General features: G+C 44.6%; 1 protein-coding gene across 18 annotated transcripts in view; it reads left to right on the forward strand.

Moving 5' to 3' along the window:
• Nucleotides 1-15,892, forward strand: part of HTR2C (5-hydroxytryptamine receptor 2C) — a 190,530-nt gene extending 174,638 nt beyond the window's left edge. For 10 of the 18 annotated variants that reach the window (XM_015860223.3, XM_085544508.1, XM_015860225.3 and 7 more), the window contains 2 exons: nt 2,767-2,967; nt 12,252-15,892. In XM_015860223.3, coding sequence (XP_015715709.1) covers nt 2,767-2,967; nt 12,252-13,084 — 1,034 coding nt within the window. In that variant the 3' untranslated portion in view covers nt 13,085-15,892. Of the gene's footprint in view, nt 1-640; nt 1,577-2,766; nt 2,968-3,844; nt 4,655-5,205; nt 5,265-12,251 lie in introns of those variants that run through there. The other 8 variants (XM_015860226.3, XM_085544513.1, XM_015860227.3 and 5 more) reach the window with 4 other exon arrangements.
• Nucleotides 15,893-15,998: the final 106 nt, after the last annotated feature.

The following is a 15,998-nucleotide window of genomic DNA, read 5'->3' on the forward strand; positions in this document are numbered from 1 at the left end:
TGCCGTGTAGGTGTATTTCAAACACACACACTGTGCTTGCATGGAAGTAACTGCGTTCTGAGATAGCATTTTATGCTCTGCCCTTCGCATCAAGGTGTAGTCATGCATAACAAGCTGCCTTTCTACACATTTCCAGAGTGGCATTTTATTATCGCAGATCATTTTAAGAAACTTCTTGGGAAGGTAAAACATCTCCTCACTTAACTGCCTTTTCAGCCAGAAGCACAACAGAGTGCCTTGGGGTGCTGCAGGCTGGAAGGGTCAGCCATTAGGAGGGCTCTCGGATCACCTTTGTCTTTACACACATCCTGACAGCTTACCTGGGTGCTGACTCTGGGCAGCATTGTTCTCATCTTGTTTGCAGCTGTGTGTGAGAAAGGGCTCAGCTCTGGGGCAGGTGGTGGTTCATGCTGCACCAGGGCTGACAGCAGAGCAGCTCAGCTGTCCCCATGAGTATGAACACTTATGGCTGCTTTTGCTCCTGTAAATTCTTTGGGTATAGTGCCGTTTCCCAGTCTGCAGCAACAGCAGAAGTAGCTCCAGTGGGAATCAGCTCTGGGAAGTGTTCAGCTAGCTCTGCTCCTTCTTCAAACAGAGGCTATTCATCATCCAGCAATGCTGGAAAAGTGGTTGCTGTAGAAACCTCTCCCAGGTCTGGTAAATGTCAGGAATCAGAAGGTGCCCACTGCTGTGGCAATGCTCCCACACACAGGGCAGCCTGCAGCTTTCTGGGGACACCTGAGGTGTTCTGGCTGCCTGCCTGGAGGGGAGACCCAGCCATGCCATCAGCATCCCTCTGGGCATAGAGTGCTGCACAGCCATGGTTGCCCCACGTGTGTTCTCCAGGACTGCTCCATCCATCACAGCACATTCCCCAGTGCTTTTCTTCAGCTCAGATGTAAAAGCAGAATGGATTTTAGACTGAGCTGGTAACAAAATCCCAGGGCTGTACAAGAGCACCTTTACCATCTGCAGGAGATGAGGCTTGCTTTCCCCTCAAACGTTCATTGAAGTGCTACAGCAGCATCAGCCCCAAGAGCCTCCTGCTGCTGACAGGGAGCGCAACTAGAATTCAAAGGACATTGGTGACAAAACAGCAAATCGGGCATGCGCTTACCTAAGGTTCTGAAAATTGCAGGTTAATGGCAATTTTGTCCTAAGCTCATTGCAGGAGGCTTGGAATTCAATCATAGCTTCATGAAGTCATAATTTAACCAAGCTCAATGGATCTTTAGAGCAGAGGTGCTTTTCGAAGTGGAGAGGCTCCAGCTGCACAGCACTTGGTTTCCTTTGGTAAGGATCTCTTAAGTGCTTGCTGCTTTCATATCCATCCAACGTCTGTCCCTCTAGCAGGCATGGTGCAGATTTGCTGGATGAGCAGGTGGATCTCCCCAGGCCTGAGCTCTTCTGCTGTGGGTTCTGTGAGTTACTCAGCAGTTCTGTGGATTTCCCAGTACTAAATGAGCTCATGTGTTTGAGCTGTTCTGCTCTGCTCCTTGGGAAAAGTTCACGGGCTCCGACAGGACAACTAATTCATTTCCTCTGGTTCTGTTCATCCTGTGTTTTTGCATGTAAGGTAATATGGGTCTTTCTTCATCCAAGTCATCTGTTTCAAAATATGCTTTCTGAGCCTAATATTTCCCTCTTTCCATTTGGGGTTGGTAACATGGAGCAGCAGCTTTCTTACTGTAACATTGGTTCTGTAGAGTGACGTCTCTGGTCCTTGGGGTAGACTTCAAGATTGCTTTAGATATCTGTGTTCTAAATGAAGATAGAAGAATACCTCATTATGCAACTATTATGAAATCTCTCATGTTTCCAGCTGCTGTGGATACTGTTGATTTATTTTGCTATGTGTGCTGGAAGCCAAGTGCTTGGCAAGGACGCACCATTGATCTTACACAATCCATTCTAGGCATTAGAACATGGGAGTATCATCCAAAAATCAATTTTCTCTGAGCTTTAATTGAAATACTGGTGCCTCCTGAGGATCTCTCTGGGTCACTTTTACTCTCAAGCCATGCTTCAGCCCTGTGTAAACTGATTCACAAATGCAGGCTCCCAAATCAGCTGTGCGCCAGCTGCTGCCGGACGTGGCTGCCAGTCCTCTCTATTGCTCTGCTTGTTCCTCCAAACAGTACTGCTCAGTTCTACCCCCAGAGCAATTTTTAAACTTCAGCCACTCGATCCCAGCTGCTGTGTGAGGTGGCAAGTATTGCTCTGTTTTTAAGGGAAACCAGCTGGGGACGATGCTTAAGAGGAGTAGTGAACGTTGGCTGGTGGTTGGACTGTCAGTAGGAGAGCTGTTGGCTGTCTGTCTCCTGGGAAGACAGAAACTAAGGATTAGAATCGATCTGATTTAAGTTCATATCACCCTTATATCACTCTATGTAATCCACTGAAAAAACTGTGATTAACCAATGATAATTAAATGGAATGTATATTAAGGGTTTGGGGGAAGGTGCAAAAGAGGATGGTAGTGGGAACGGTCACCTTGAGACGTTGTCAAATTAATGTCTCTTTGTGTTCAACTGCTGCCAGAATGGGCCTTGGAAAACAGCTGTGTGGAAGTGGCTGTGGGTTTGTGGAGCACCCTGAGCTGGGGGGATACCCCCAGAGAGGTTTCCTTGTCTGCTTCTCATGCACGTGCCCCTTTCTGTTACCGTAGAGTGAAAATACCCAAAAGCTCTCAGAATTGATGGCCTAGCTTCCCAAATTATTTCCTTTTCTTTTTTTCCTTTCATTTCTTTTCTCTCTATGTTTCAGATTATGCTTGGCCTTTGCCTAAACAGTTGTGCCCTATATGGATTTCCCTAGATGTGCTCTTTTCAACTGCATCTATAATGCATCTCTGTGCCATCTCTCTTGATCGGTATGTAGCAATACGCAATCCCATTGAGCACAGCCGCTTCAATTCCCGCACCAAGGCTATTATGAAAATTGCTGCAGTTTGGACCATATCCATAGGTAAGCAATGCGGCTCACGATCTTAACTGTGTCTTAATGAATAACAGTCTTCCTCTGATTTTCATTTAGGATTTTTTAAGGGGATATTCAAATTAATTTACCTGGCCTGCATGGCTGACTATAACAAATGATGACTGGGAAATAGGAATCTTACATTGTGGTTGGTCGGTGCCAAAAGTAAGTGATGGTTTTCCAGAATCTCAGCTCTTCCCATGCTGAAGCATTGCTGCTGTGTGCATATCAATATGCCAATAACAAGGGTAACGCAGACGAACGGGACTGTAACACTGCGGTGTAAACAAAGCAGAAAATAGCATTAGCAAAGAGTCTGAACGTAACACCCGACCAACGCAAATGAGGTCTACGCTGCTGTTGCCGCAGTTAAACTTCTTGCAGTTTAAGTAAGGCAGCGTGGATCGGAAGGCAGGTAACTGCCAGGTATTTATTGCCTCCGGTGCAGGCTTTATAGCCTGTATTACATTCCACCACAGCCAGATTGTTGCCGAGTCCGAGCTGGAGAGTTGGAAGTCATAGTGAATGAGGAGCAGGCATAAAAGATGACAATTTTTTTGCCTTAATATAAAAAAGTGGTCAATAAAGCTGCAGTAAAATAGATAAGAAAAGGAAAAATGATAGCAAGATGATGGTAGTATTTTTTACTATGTGAAGAAAAACATTTGGGGTAGAATTCTTTCCGTGCGGTCTATGAAAGAGACACTTGGGGCAAAGTGAGAAAGGTTGGATGACCTCTTCCTTCTGTTGCATTGCCCTTTCTTTTTGCTTGAATATAAAGCAGCCTGACAAGTACTTAATGTTTACCTGTTCTTTCGTAAAGCAGTTGTCACTGCCTGAGTGGTATTTTGAGGAAAATAATGCTTTGGGTGCTTGAACTTCTCCTGGTTTTTGCTTTCCAGTTGTATTGTGATCCTTGATGTCTGGGTGCTGCAGGGTTGGTCTGCTTCTGAAGAAGCTTGTCAAGGAAAGTGCTAATGGAAACAAGCGAAAAAAAGAGAGTAAATACACCTTCTCTCTTCATGAGTATAATAGGAACATGTTAGAAACACAGGCTTGCTGCGGTGGTTACTCTGTGTAATGCAACCTGCAGTGAAATTACATTGGATTTAATGAGTTCCTTCTGGGATACGAAGGAAAGGTGCTGCATTCAGTGCATGAGCATTTGCATGCAGACAGCCTCCCCTGCAGGACCCTCAGGCAGAGCCAGCTCTGAGCCCATGCAGCATTTTGCACTGGGACTCCAAGAGAGCAGTCAGCAGCCAGCAGAGCCCTGTTCATCTGTCAGCAGCATCAAGCAGCACATTGCAAAAGCACAGGGATGGAACCCTTCTGCTCCCACTGCTGGAGCAAACTTGCACATTTTTGCCTGTGTGCTGCAGATGTATCCCTGGATAAGCTTGCTGCTGAACGTGGACGCCTGCACAAGCACTTTGAAGGCTGAGCTGTGATTTGGATGGTGGGTCCAAATGAAATCAGATGAAGAGTACTTCACGTGTACTTCACTGAGTAAGCAGACTGGCACACAGCTCTGGGGCCTGAGCAAATAGATGAAAAGCGGTTGTAAGGCTGTTTCTTCCTGGAGTTACTGGGTGGGGATGGCTCAGGATGATGGAAATCAGAAGCACTGCAGGCTCTTCTGTTCTCTGAGGGCAGAAGTACTGAGCCAGGACAGGTAAGGTGACTTTGTTCTGTTGTAGAGCTGGAATGCCTCATGCCTACCCAGATGTCTTGTGTGATGTTGAGCAGTCTGCATTCACAATAGGATGTGAAAAGAACTTGGAGGGGAGCTGGAAGGGTACTTTTCTTTTGCAGACACATGGCTTCTCAAGCCATCAGTGAGACAGTGGGTGCTGCATTTAAACCCCAGCATCCAAAGGCCTTTAGGAAGAAGCTGTAAGGAGTCTCGCAGAGGATGTCTGTACTGTCTGGATTTTGGTGATGTTTTGCTCATCCCTTTTGCTGTAGACACAGCTGACCCATGGAAGTCTTTCCTTGCATGCCTGTTGTTTGAAGATGAAGGCAGGGTCACTAATTCTGTTCATGGTGTGGAACAGCAGGGTACCGAAATGCTGTTGGTTTTCTGCCCTCCCCATTACATGTGATAGCATTTATCCATCTACTCTTGCTTTCTCTATGAGGTTGCATTAACAGGGAAAGAAAAGCACTCTTGGTACATCTCTAGCTTATTTAGCATAACTATTTTTACTTCATAAACCATTACAGAACTGTGACGGACAAAGGAATCAACTGAACATGAAATGAAAGAGAAGAACCCACCTCAGGTTTGTTATCCTCCAGTTCCACCTCACCTGTCACTTGTTAATGCCTGGTGGAAACACAAGGCATTCTCAGAGGATGAAATGGGTTGAGCAAATTCAACCCCCTTCAGTATCACAAAATAATCTGTGCATCACTGCACAGAATCAAGTAACAAATCCAAAGTAGAACAATATGCAGGCCAGGCAGTTTGTATTTCCCAAATCTTACTTCAGTTGGACCAAATGAGCTTTTAAATATATCCCAAGTAAAGAATCCCAAATTCTGTTCCTCAATCAGAATTTAAAATCAGAAGGAAAAGCATGACATCTCTGTGAATATAGGAGTTCTGCATTCCATTTTCCTGAAATGTTAATGATGGCAGCAAAATATATGATAGAGGTTCTTTGATCATTGAGCTGTGAATTTGGCAGGTTGCACAAGCTGAAACTCATGGCTGGGTTTTTAAGCAGAGGAACACGAGAGGTCCTCCCGTCTGTTGGCAATTGCTTTGCAAATGGATCTGTTCCAATGTCCTCTTTGTTCTGCATCTAAAGTGCGTCACAGTCAGCTGCCCTGTGTCTGAGCAAACGGAACTAAAAGCGAACGTTCTGTGTCTGGGTGGAGAAAAGTGGGTGCTATGGAGTGCAGGGCTGAGTGCCTTGTGAACAGGGCTTTTGTGACAGTGCTCTGAAGAAGCTGCAAATAGAAATGTAGGCAGGGGAAATGGCCACACAATTGAAAGTGAAAATAAATTATGGCGGTGAGCTTGCTGGCAGAGTTGGGATGTTTCCTGGCTTCAGGCTTTGCACTGTTGCAGGTGTAAAGGTTTATGCTAAAACATGTACCAGACTTCCTTGTCCTGCCCTGGGACAGGTGACCTTGAGCCATTCCTGTTAGATTAAAGAGAAAGAGAGGAGATCTCCATGCAGCATTCAGCAGGAGTGATGAGGCAGTCAGGCTTTACATGTACACCTCATGATGCAGGAAAAAGCATTAAATTGCCATCAAAGATGCAGGCTGTGCAGCCTCCTTCATGCATGTCATCCTAATAGTGTCCTTACAGGGCCTTCAGCTCTCAGCTGAGCCTCTCCCTGTCTCACTGATGGGACACTGTTAGGGTAGCATTGCTCGTATTTATAGGAGTTGTATTTTTCTTACAGGCTAAGGACAGATATTGCATGGGAATGATGGATGAGGCTGTTAGGAGCAATTCATCCAGCTGTTCCTGGGGATGGGATTGTACACCCATGTGATTGTTTGCAGACTTCAGGCCTTCGTTAGCAAACAAAGCTTTGGACACGTTTCATGAAAGAGCTGGCCAAAACACCACTAATGGGGGAGGCAACCAATGGAGGGTCTGATGCACTTCTAGGATTTGGTGAGACCTTTCCTTTCAAGCAGGCTGGTTCTATTTGTGGCCTATTTCTTGGTCATCCCCTTGCTTTATGGCTTAGAATATGACACTAAGGCTTCTTCTGCCTTCATTTTCCATCTGTTTTAACTGTCTACAAGGTTATTTTGTCTGAAGCCATTCCTCTGCCTTAGCTGCTGTAGCTTGATTCCCTTAGGAGCATCGATCTCTCTGGCACATCAGCAGGAGTTATGGGGGTGATGGAGACCATAGCAGTTGCAAAGCTGAGTTTGTAGCAAGGGAACTGCCTTGGCATTTCTGTCGTGAGTGCTGAAATTAGTTTGATTTTGTCATCAAACGCCAGTGAAATATTTTACCATGGAGAGCAGCAGGCGGTGACAGTCTGTGTTTTGTGCGGAAGATGGATTGACTGTCCCAGCAGGTCCATTCCTGAGGGAAAGGGAAATACTGCTGTGTCCTACTTGAGGTTGCTGCTCCTGGGCATGAGGTCAGGCACTGCTGTGTGATTTTAGCAAAGCAATTTAGCAAAATAGAGGGGCAGGTGGGAAAATCATTTATTTCTTTTGTCTTCTACTGGTGTTTGCTAGTTTTCCTTCTGGGCTTGGGTTGTTCAGCGCTCTCACAAGGTTTAAGTAAAGGTCAGCAGCTTGCTCAGGCACAGGCAGTAATTGCATTCCTCTGTTTGCAGTTGTGCTCTTTGCAGGCAGGGAGATCCTTCAAAGTTCTGCCCTCTTTTATCTTTGCCTTTAAACCAACACAGGTCTGGCACCGCGTTTCTGTTAGACCACTTCAATAAAACCAGACCTAATCCATCCCTGAAGGTGCATTGTTACTGCATTAGCACATGAAATGCACTGCAATTAGTCTGCTGACATGTGGAGAATATGGAATTTGTATGTTTTTGAATGCTTCAAAAGATGACATCCTTCAATTTGTTGCTGAAGAGCTCGCTTCCTGAGAACCAGTGCCTTTTCTTTCTTAATGCAAGTCAAGAGGCTGCTGTCTGCTGGGATTTTTGCTGCTCACTGTCAGTTATTATTAGAGAAACGTGCAGGCATTTTGCAAGGCCCTTCTGTTAAGAAACCAAACAGAATTATTTTAGTGTTCTTTTTTTTCTGAGTGTATTTGGAGAGTCAGTTCTTTAATACTAACGCACAGTTCCAGCAGCTGCTAACATTCAGGTCAACACGCTAATAAGTATGAGGGCAAAGAAATAGACTTAAACATGCAGGATTTAGCATGGACAGCAGTGTTCTTGCCTTTGCAACACAGACAGCTATTGTGGCAGCCATAGGCTGTATGCCTGGCACACACCTCTTTCTCTCTGTTTCATCTGCAGTGCTGCGTCCAGGGCTGGGGCCCCCAGTATAGGAAGGACGTGGAGCTCTTGGGGTGGGTTCAGAGGAGGCCTCTAAGATGATCAGAGGGCTGGAGCACCTCTCCTATGAGAGAGGGAACTGGGTTACTTTAGCTTGGAGAAGAGAAGGCTCTGGAGAGACCTCACTGTGGCCTTCCAGTACTTGAAGGGAGTGTATAAACAGGTGGGGGAATGGCTGTTTACATGGGCTGATAATGATAGGACAAGGGGGAATGGTTTTTTTCACCCATAGGTGACGCACTGGAACAGGTTGCCCAAGGAGGTTGTGGATGCCCCATCCCTGCAGGCATTCAAGGCCAGGCTGGATGTGGCTCTGGGCAGCCTGGTCTCATAGTTGGTGACCCTGCACATAGAAAGGGGGTTGAAATGAAATGATCACTGTGGTCCTTTTCAGCCCAGGCCATTCTATGATATTCTGTGAAATATCTTTCTGCAGCAAAACATGACCCCACTTGTGTTCAAAGCTGAGAAATCCCACATGTGGAAAGACAGAGTAAACATGCATGCAGGCTCATGTTTCCTTTATTGAGGTTGTTGTCCCTGAAGGAAATCAAATATCTTTTTGTACAAGAATGTTGTGAAACAGAATGAGATTTCCTTTCTTAGTGGAAAAAAAACGAACATGAAAAACTCCACCTTTCCAGTAACCTCTATCAGTCTCATAGGCTTTCATGGAAGAAAACAAGATGTTAAACACAAAAACAGTATTGTTTTTCATTTACTCCTAAATTTTGTGACTGTACATTTGGATTTTTTACCTGGCTTTTTCTGGAGCAAGCTGGGAAATATTTTATGAAGCCATATTTGTAATCATTTGGGTTTTGTTTTATTAATTGGGATTCTGTGAAGAGCATCTGTTACTCTGTGTCTGCAGCATTGTCCTGGCCCTGTTTGATGAACTGCTCTGCTGGCTTGAGAGCAGCTCTGCTGATGACAAGGAGCAGTGATGATAGAACAGCTATAAGGATGATGAGCAGTGTGCCAGATTGGTGCAAAGATGAGGTTTGGGGAACGCTCTGCACTGGGGCTCAGAGCTGAGCAGTAGTCGGCTCAGCGCCTGTGCTGGTGGAGAGAGGTTGGCTGCCCTCTGAGCTGATGAACTCAGTTCTTAAAATGTGAACGGTGGCAACCGCAGCATTAGTATTGTGGGTCATTTGGGTCAAGAGGAGTTGAATGCCTTCTCTGTGCTTGTTCCAAGAGCTGAATTAAAATAAGGCAGGGATTCTTGCTTACCCTCGTTCAGATGCCACAGGGATCCTTACTGGTATACGCAGCACACAGTGATCAGGGTAAGCTATTAAAACCAAGGTCAGGCTGTGAGATGTGGCTGCAAGGAGAGATTGGTGCATTTAGGATTATGGGTGCTATGATGCTGTAGGAACCCTTCCACAGAAGGAAGCCTCTCTGGGGTATGTGAGACTCACAGCTCTTCGCTTCTTTCTGCTGGGGATGTAGAGTTGCTTCCATTGCCCAACAGACTCAGTCCCCCCCCCAGGAATAGAATGTGGGATGGATCAGTGGTAAGGCTCATATTAAAGAGTTCACTTTATGAAGCTATGATTAAAACATCTACCTGCTGTAATGCAACGAGCTGCAAAGGAGAAGTGTGAGGTGTTTGAGATGAGATGCCCGTTCATCAGCAGTGCTCTAGGATAGCTGGCAGCTGAATGAATACAAGTTGGCAAGCTCCTTGGAGGGCATCTTTCCTCCCCATGCTGTTTAGTAATGGGATTTACCTGGATAGGAGGAAGGAGCAAGCAAAGACGAGGTGCTTCCCCTTTTCTGTGCTTTCTCAATTTTAAATCCCACTTTGTTATGAAGTAAGTAGCCAGCATTTTCCCATCGCAGCTGCTACCTCCTTATTCCCTGTGGTCAGTGCTAGGGATTCTCACACTCACGCAGAGATTTAGAATGCCATCAGCACTCCTGACTTGTATATACTCATCATACTCCAGAACTAGATTATTCTTTCTGAATGTACTTTATGAGTTTGACCAAGAGGATATCCTGAAATCTCATCTCATTTCCTTTGATGAAAGCAATAACACTAAATTCCATGATGAATGCTTCATGAATAAGTCTGTATTCCTTTCTGTGGTTTGTTTCAAGGGATATGTGTTTTACAAGACTCTGAAGTATAAAGCTACCCATGTAAATACAATCCCAGTACAATGCCATTGATTTAAATCAGATTTCTTCTTTGTGCAAAGGCTGCTTGGTCCACCTCCCACCGTTTTTGGGATGTCTGGTATTCGATGGAGCCAAAGCATCAGAAAGAGGCATTTAACAATAAAGAGTCAGTGTCGCAATTGGCTGAAGGTTGTTTCAGTCACAGACTTGGTACAGGCAAGCTAAAAAATATATTAGAGAGGAAGCAAGTGCCTTGCTAAGGGTAAGCTGATAAACATTAGTGGAATTATCACTTGAGTTAAAGGAGTGCATGCTATAATCACAGGAGGCATTTATATGCATTACTTTTCGAGAAGAAATTCCTTTGCTGGCTTACTGGCAAATGGTAATTATATGGTAATGACAGATTGCAGATGTATTCTTCAGAATCTTGGAAAACACTTAGCAGGAATGGGAAAAATGCCTTGGTTAATATCTTCAGCATGTTACTCTCTCTCTTTAGAAATTCAGACTCCCAGAGGAATAGCTCTAAGACATGTGCTGTTCACAGCTATCCAGAAAAAGCCATCCAGGCACAACAGTGACCTCAACATCGATTATTGCTGGGGAGATGGAAGAGCATGGCCAGCCCTAAAGATATGTGTGCAGAAGGAGAGCCCACAGCCAGGCAGGAGCTGTGGGAGAAGCGATGGGGCAACAAGAGCCATTCTGCTGCTCCTTTGAAAGTACAGAGAGGAATTTGTAAAGAAATGGAGAAAGATAATCAAAGGCATAAAATGAGTATGGCGTGAGGATAGAGGAAAGCATTCTTTGCTTCTAAAAGAGATGTTAGAAAGTAAAGATGATATAGATCTATAAAATCACTGAGGAGGTGGAAAAGGTGAGGAGAGAGTGATTTTCACCATTTCTCACAGAAGAGAAACTGTGGGAATGAAAGGAAATTATTGGCAGCAAGTATAAAATGAGCCGGCCATCGTTTGCTCACATGGCAAGCAATAGTGGAACGGATTGGCGCTACACATTATGAAGGTACAAATGGGATCAGGAATTTGCAGAAGGCAGATCTCTCAAAGCTTTTTAAAAAAGAAAGTCTGTCTGCAACCTTGGCTGTGGAATTTTCTAAGCTGTAAGTGCTGCTCCATTTTGTACCACGGCCATCACAGCTGGTGATTGCCAAAGACACGAGGCAGGGCTGAGTGAGCTATGAGCTAGATCTGGCCCACCACATCTCTTCTGACACATACTTAGGTAAAGAGATTCCAAAACATGCTGTTGTTGCTTCTGGCTATATGTAGACAGATTTCCTTGGAAGGCTTTACGTCTGTTTTGGTGTGGGACTGAGATCCCATGTACCAAAGAGCTCAGCAGAAGAAACATAGCTGTATGTAGAGACCCTTTGGGCAGGGCTGCTGCTGTTCCAGGACTGCCTGATGTCCTGAAATCCAGGACAAACCAGTTGTGCTTTCAATAGGAATTGGAATAGGATTGATTGTGGTACTTATTAGTTTCATGCTGTTTGTGGATGAATGCCTGACCAGGCAGGGCATGTGGGGATCACTCTGCTTGCACTTCATAAGGACCCAAGAAAACTAGGAGCTTTTCTCCCAGGTGACTACATTGCCATGGTAAAAGTGGCCATCTTTCTGGATTATTTTAACATCTTAAACAAATGTGCTCCCAATTCCTTATTCTTTTGCATTTTGATCCTTTTCTTTTGCAGTATTCACCAATATCTACTCTGTGCCTGTGATTTCAAAAGGCCCCAAAGTGGCGGCCAGCTGTGACACAGTGATGGAACAACTGTTGGTGTCACTACACCAACAAGTCACACTTCAGACTAGAAAAAGTGCTTGACAAAGCAGTTGTGCTGGTTTTGCTGTGTTGCTGTGGAGCACAGAGAATCTGTAATTGCACCCAGCGAAGGGTGCTTGTGCCTTGGATCTGCACTCTGTGGAGTGTTGTTACATAAGGCTTTACCTTCCATGTGGAAGTAAAGTGAAAACATTACCATATCTTTTGGGTAGCCTTAGGCAGTGGGCTCAGTGCATGCAGGATACCCACCTTCTATGCTCCTTGTTTGGAGCCCTGTCTGTCCTCATAACCATCTCTTTCTTGTTCTTGTTGTTCTAGGGATATCTATGCCCATTCCAGTCATTGGTTTGCAGGATGACTCCAGAGTGTTCATCAATGGGACCTGCGTCCTCAACGATGAGAACTTTGTCCTCATTGGGTCTTTCATGGCATTCTTCATCCCTCTCATCATCATGGTGATCACATATTGCCTGACCGTCCAGGTGCTACAGAGACAGGCCACGGTGTTCATGTGCGGAGAGGTGCCCAAGCAGAGGAGGAGCAGCGTGAACTGCCTCAAGAAAGAAAACAACACAGAGCACATTTCCATGCTTCACAATCACGAAGGGGCATCGCATTTGAACTCTCCTGTAAGTAAGGAGGCAGTGCTTTTTCGGAAAGGAACTATGCAGTCCATCAACAATGAGCGGAGAGCCTCCAAGGTCCTGGGCATCGTCTTCTTTTTGTTTCTCATCATGTGGTGCCCATTTTTCATCACTAATGTTATGTCCGTCCTTTGCAAGGAAGCCTGCGATAAAGACCTTTTGAGTGAACTCCTCGACGTGTTTGTTTGGGTGGGGTATGTTTGCTCAGGGGTTAATCCCCTCGTATACACACTCTTCAATAAAACCTACCGCAGGGCTTTCTCCAGTTATATCCGCTGCCAATACAAGACCAGCAAAAAATCAGCACTGCGACAGAATCAGTGTCTGAATGTTGCTTCAACAGCTTTATACGGGAAAGATCTGACTTTAACTAGTTACCGAAACGGCAATGAACTCAACAGCATGGAACTAGATGAGGCTGAGGAGGGCCTTGAAATGCAACCAGGGACTTCAGAGCTCTCCATAAACAGCTGTAATGTTGTGAGTGAAAGAGTGAGCTGTGTGTAAAGGTGGCTCACACAGCCTTCAGCTATCTGTGGCCAAAATATATTGTATAAAAATGTAAGCGTTGGTCAATGGACAATGTAAATACTGCATTCTGAACAAAGATTTTTTTTTTAAGGAAAAAAAAAAAAAAGAAAAAAGAGAGATTTGTCTTTCCAGTCCAGTACTTAAAATCATATATATTAATATACTGCAGTGAAGTTTAAGGTTCTATATTTACTGTTAATACTAGATCAGATCTAGTTACTTTGCATATGTCATGGACAAAATGTTTGAATTCTTCTTCCAGTGCATGAACAAAAATGCTGAATATTTATCTCAGGTGGCATTTGCTGGAGTCCAGAATGGCACGTTAATAGTTATATATCAAATACATGCTATTAGACTTGGTCACTATAACTTTCTTTTTCAAGTTGACAGTAAATATATACTTTAAATCCTCACCCCTATTTGTGCCGTGTAAAGAGTGTACAGAAACCTGGCAGAGACAGCATGAGAGCTGTAGGCAACTGGCCAGATGTGTTGTGGTAAGGGTTGTGGCTCGCTTGCATCCTGGGGCAACATTTCACTTCTAGGGACCATCCTGCTGCTTCCTCTCCGTTCACCAGTTTGATCCTTGGTTGGGAATGCATTTCTGGTCTGGTGTTGGGATCTCTTGCAAACGTGAAGGAGAATCATGAGAAAGAGAGCCAAATTGTTACCTGATTTAACCACTCTAAAACACCCTCCCCTGTTCTTGTAGACACTCATCTACTCTGGGATGGGGGAAGCAATACTCAGAATGGGTGGCACTGCCTTCAGGGGACTGCTTGGATGATCAGGTCATTGGTTGACCTGGAGAGGAGTGCTCTGGCTTTGTGTGAGCTCACCTTCTCCATCCCCTCGCCTCTTTAGCCTCTAGCTTCTTTTGCATTTGCTTTTATTTTTCCAAAGACGGGGATGTGCAGCGCTGGGGGTAAAACAGTGCATTGGGTGTAGAGCAAAATGTGCTGTGCTCATGGCATAGGTTGGGAGGAGGATGTGGGATGCTCCTCACCCCGGGGGATGTTGAGGAGAGAGGCATAAATGAGGATCCCTTTTTTCCCCCCAGTCTTGGGAGGGGGGTGCAGAGCTGGACAGGGTGTGTGACTGGAACAGTTTGCTACAGGTTCAATAACAAATTGTGACCAGGGTCAGAAAGGAAACAGACAAGGAATTGTGACTTGGAACATTCCTATATGGCAGATTGATCTGGATTATCTGTTCAGTTTGATTTACTCAATTTCACTCCTAAAGTAAATTATCCTATATCACGTTAAAGCCACTTATATCTGAATGAAAACATCCACATCGTGTTTTAATGCAATTGAACTAATCTGCTTTTAATTAACACCATGAGCAGTTGGAACTATTAATTTCCCTCTGTGCTCCTGTGTAGACAAACCCTGAATGGCACCACCACGTCCTTCTGGCACAGTGCCTCTGGGTGATGCCACTTGTGCAGTTTGCCATGTGCAGGGTGCTGTGTGATGCCAGATCTAACCCGGAATGTTTTCACATCTTCATTAACTAAAACACAAACGCTGCAGTCATCCATCTAATGCGGATGTATTTAGCACTGCTAGGAGCCTCTGCCCATGGAATTCCTCAGAACAAGAAGCTTACACAAGGCATGGATAAGTTGCATTTTACTGATGCGAACTGCTTGCACTCTAAGCTTGCTGTGGTCATCCCCCCAGAACCCAAGTGAAGGAGAAACACAACATTCTGTACTGGTGCAGTGTAGTGCTGTTGTTTTGCTGTGCACAGCAACAACCTGGCCGAGGCAGATTGCATCTGCTGCTGGTTTGCTTCTAGCTTGAATCAATGAAGCTGGTGACCCTCTCTTGTCCTTCATTCTGTCCTGTGCATAATCCGTAGTACTTCCATGCAGGCAGGTGAGGTATCTGAGCAAGAAGCATGGTGTGTGTGCTGGTCTGCTGCTGCTGCTGCTGGTTGAATGCTTGGTACTGCACCTGCCTGTCGAAAAAGGTCTGTAACCTGTAGGAAAAGCACTGTCCAGAGACACAGACTTGTGCCTTCAATGACTGCCCTTTGTTCTATGTCAGATTTGGATACCTCAAGTGGAACAGAAAAATCAGAAAGATGACATTGCTTTCAAAATTCTACTTTTTTTTTTTTCCTTGGGTGAATTCATAGCTCATCTTTTACAGCCATGTGTGTGTCTGTGTGTATATATATGCGTGTACATATATATGTATATACATACATATATGTAAGTCAATCAGACTTGGAAAGCATTTAGCAATAAGTTGAATTTTAGTAGCTTCTAGCACATGTGTGAATAGCTCATAGGCCACAGCATCCTCCAGCTTGTACCACACAAAGGTGTTCTCTTTGCATAAGAGCCTTCACGTCTTACCTCTGCCAGTTCTGTTGTATGGGCGAAAAGGGCACCCGCTCTATTTGGATGTAAATAACAAGAACTGAACTGAGAGTTTACAGAGTTTTTATAAATGTTTTTAAAATAATTCAGCACTGGGACTGTAAATATGTCGAGTGTTGCTGGACCCGTTCTGATGGATGTTCCTTCTCCAGATAACCAGACAAGGGGACTGCCTTATAGCCTGCGTTATCTGCCTGCCAGGGGCTGATAACATTTTTGGGAATGATTAAACACTGTCTCTTACCCAACTTCCTTTGGGTCATTCACATCAGGGTTTTGTGATGCTGCTATTAATTTATTAAAGAAAGATTGTTGGTTTAATCACTCTTATTATTTTATTTTATTTTTTTTCATGGTCTGTTGGAAAAATAAATAAGTGGACGTGCCCTCTCTTTCTTTCCTATTTCACCAATTAAAACGTTTCCTGGTCAAAAATATGTCTGACCAATATCACAACAGCAGCAAAAAATGGAGATAATGAACTTTGATTCT

Source organism: Coturnix japonica, chromosome 4 (assembly GCF_054131305.1).
Source record: "Coturnix japonica strain WE chromosome 4, WE-NBRP24, whole genome shotgun sequence".
NCBI lineage: Eukaryota > Metazoa > Chordata > Aves > Galliformes > Phasianidae > Coturnix > Coturnix japonica.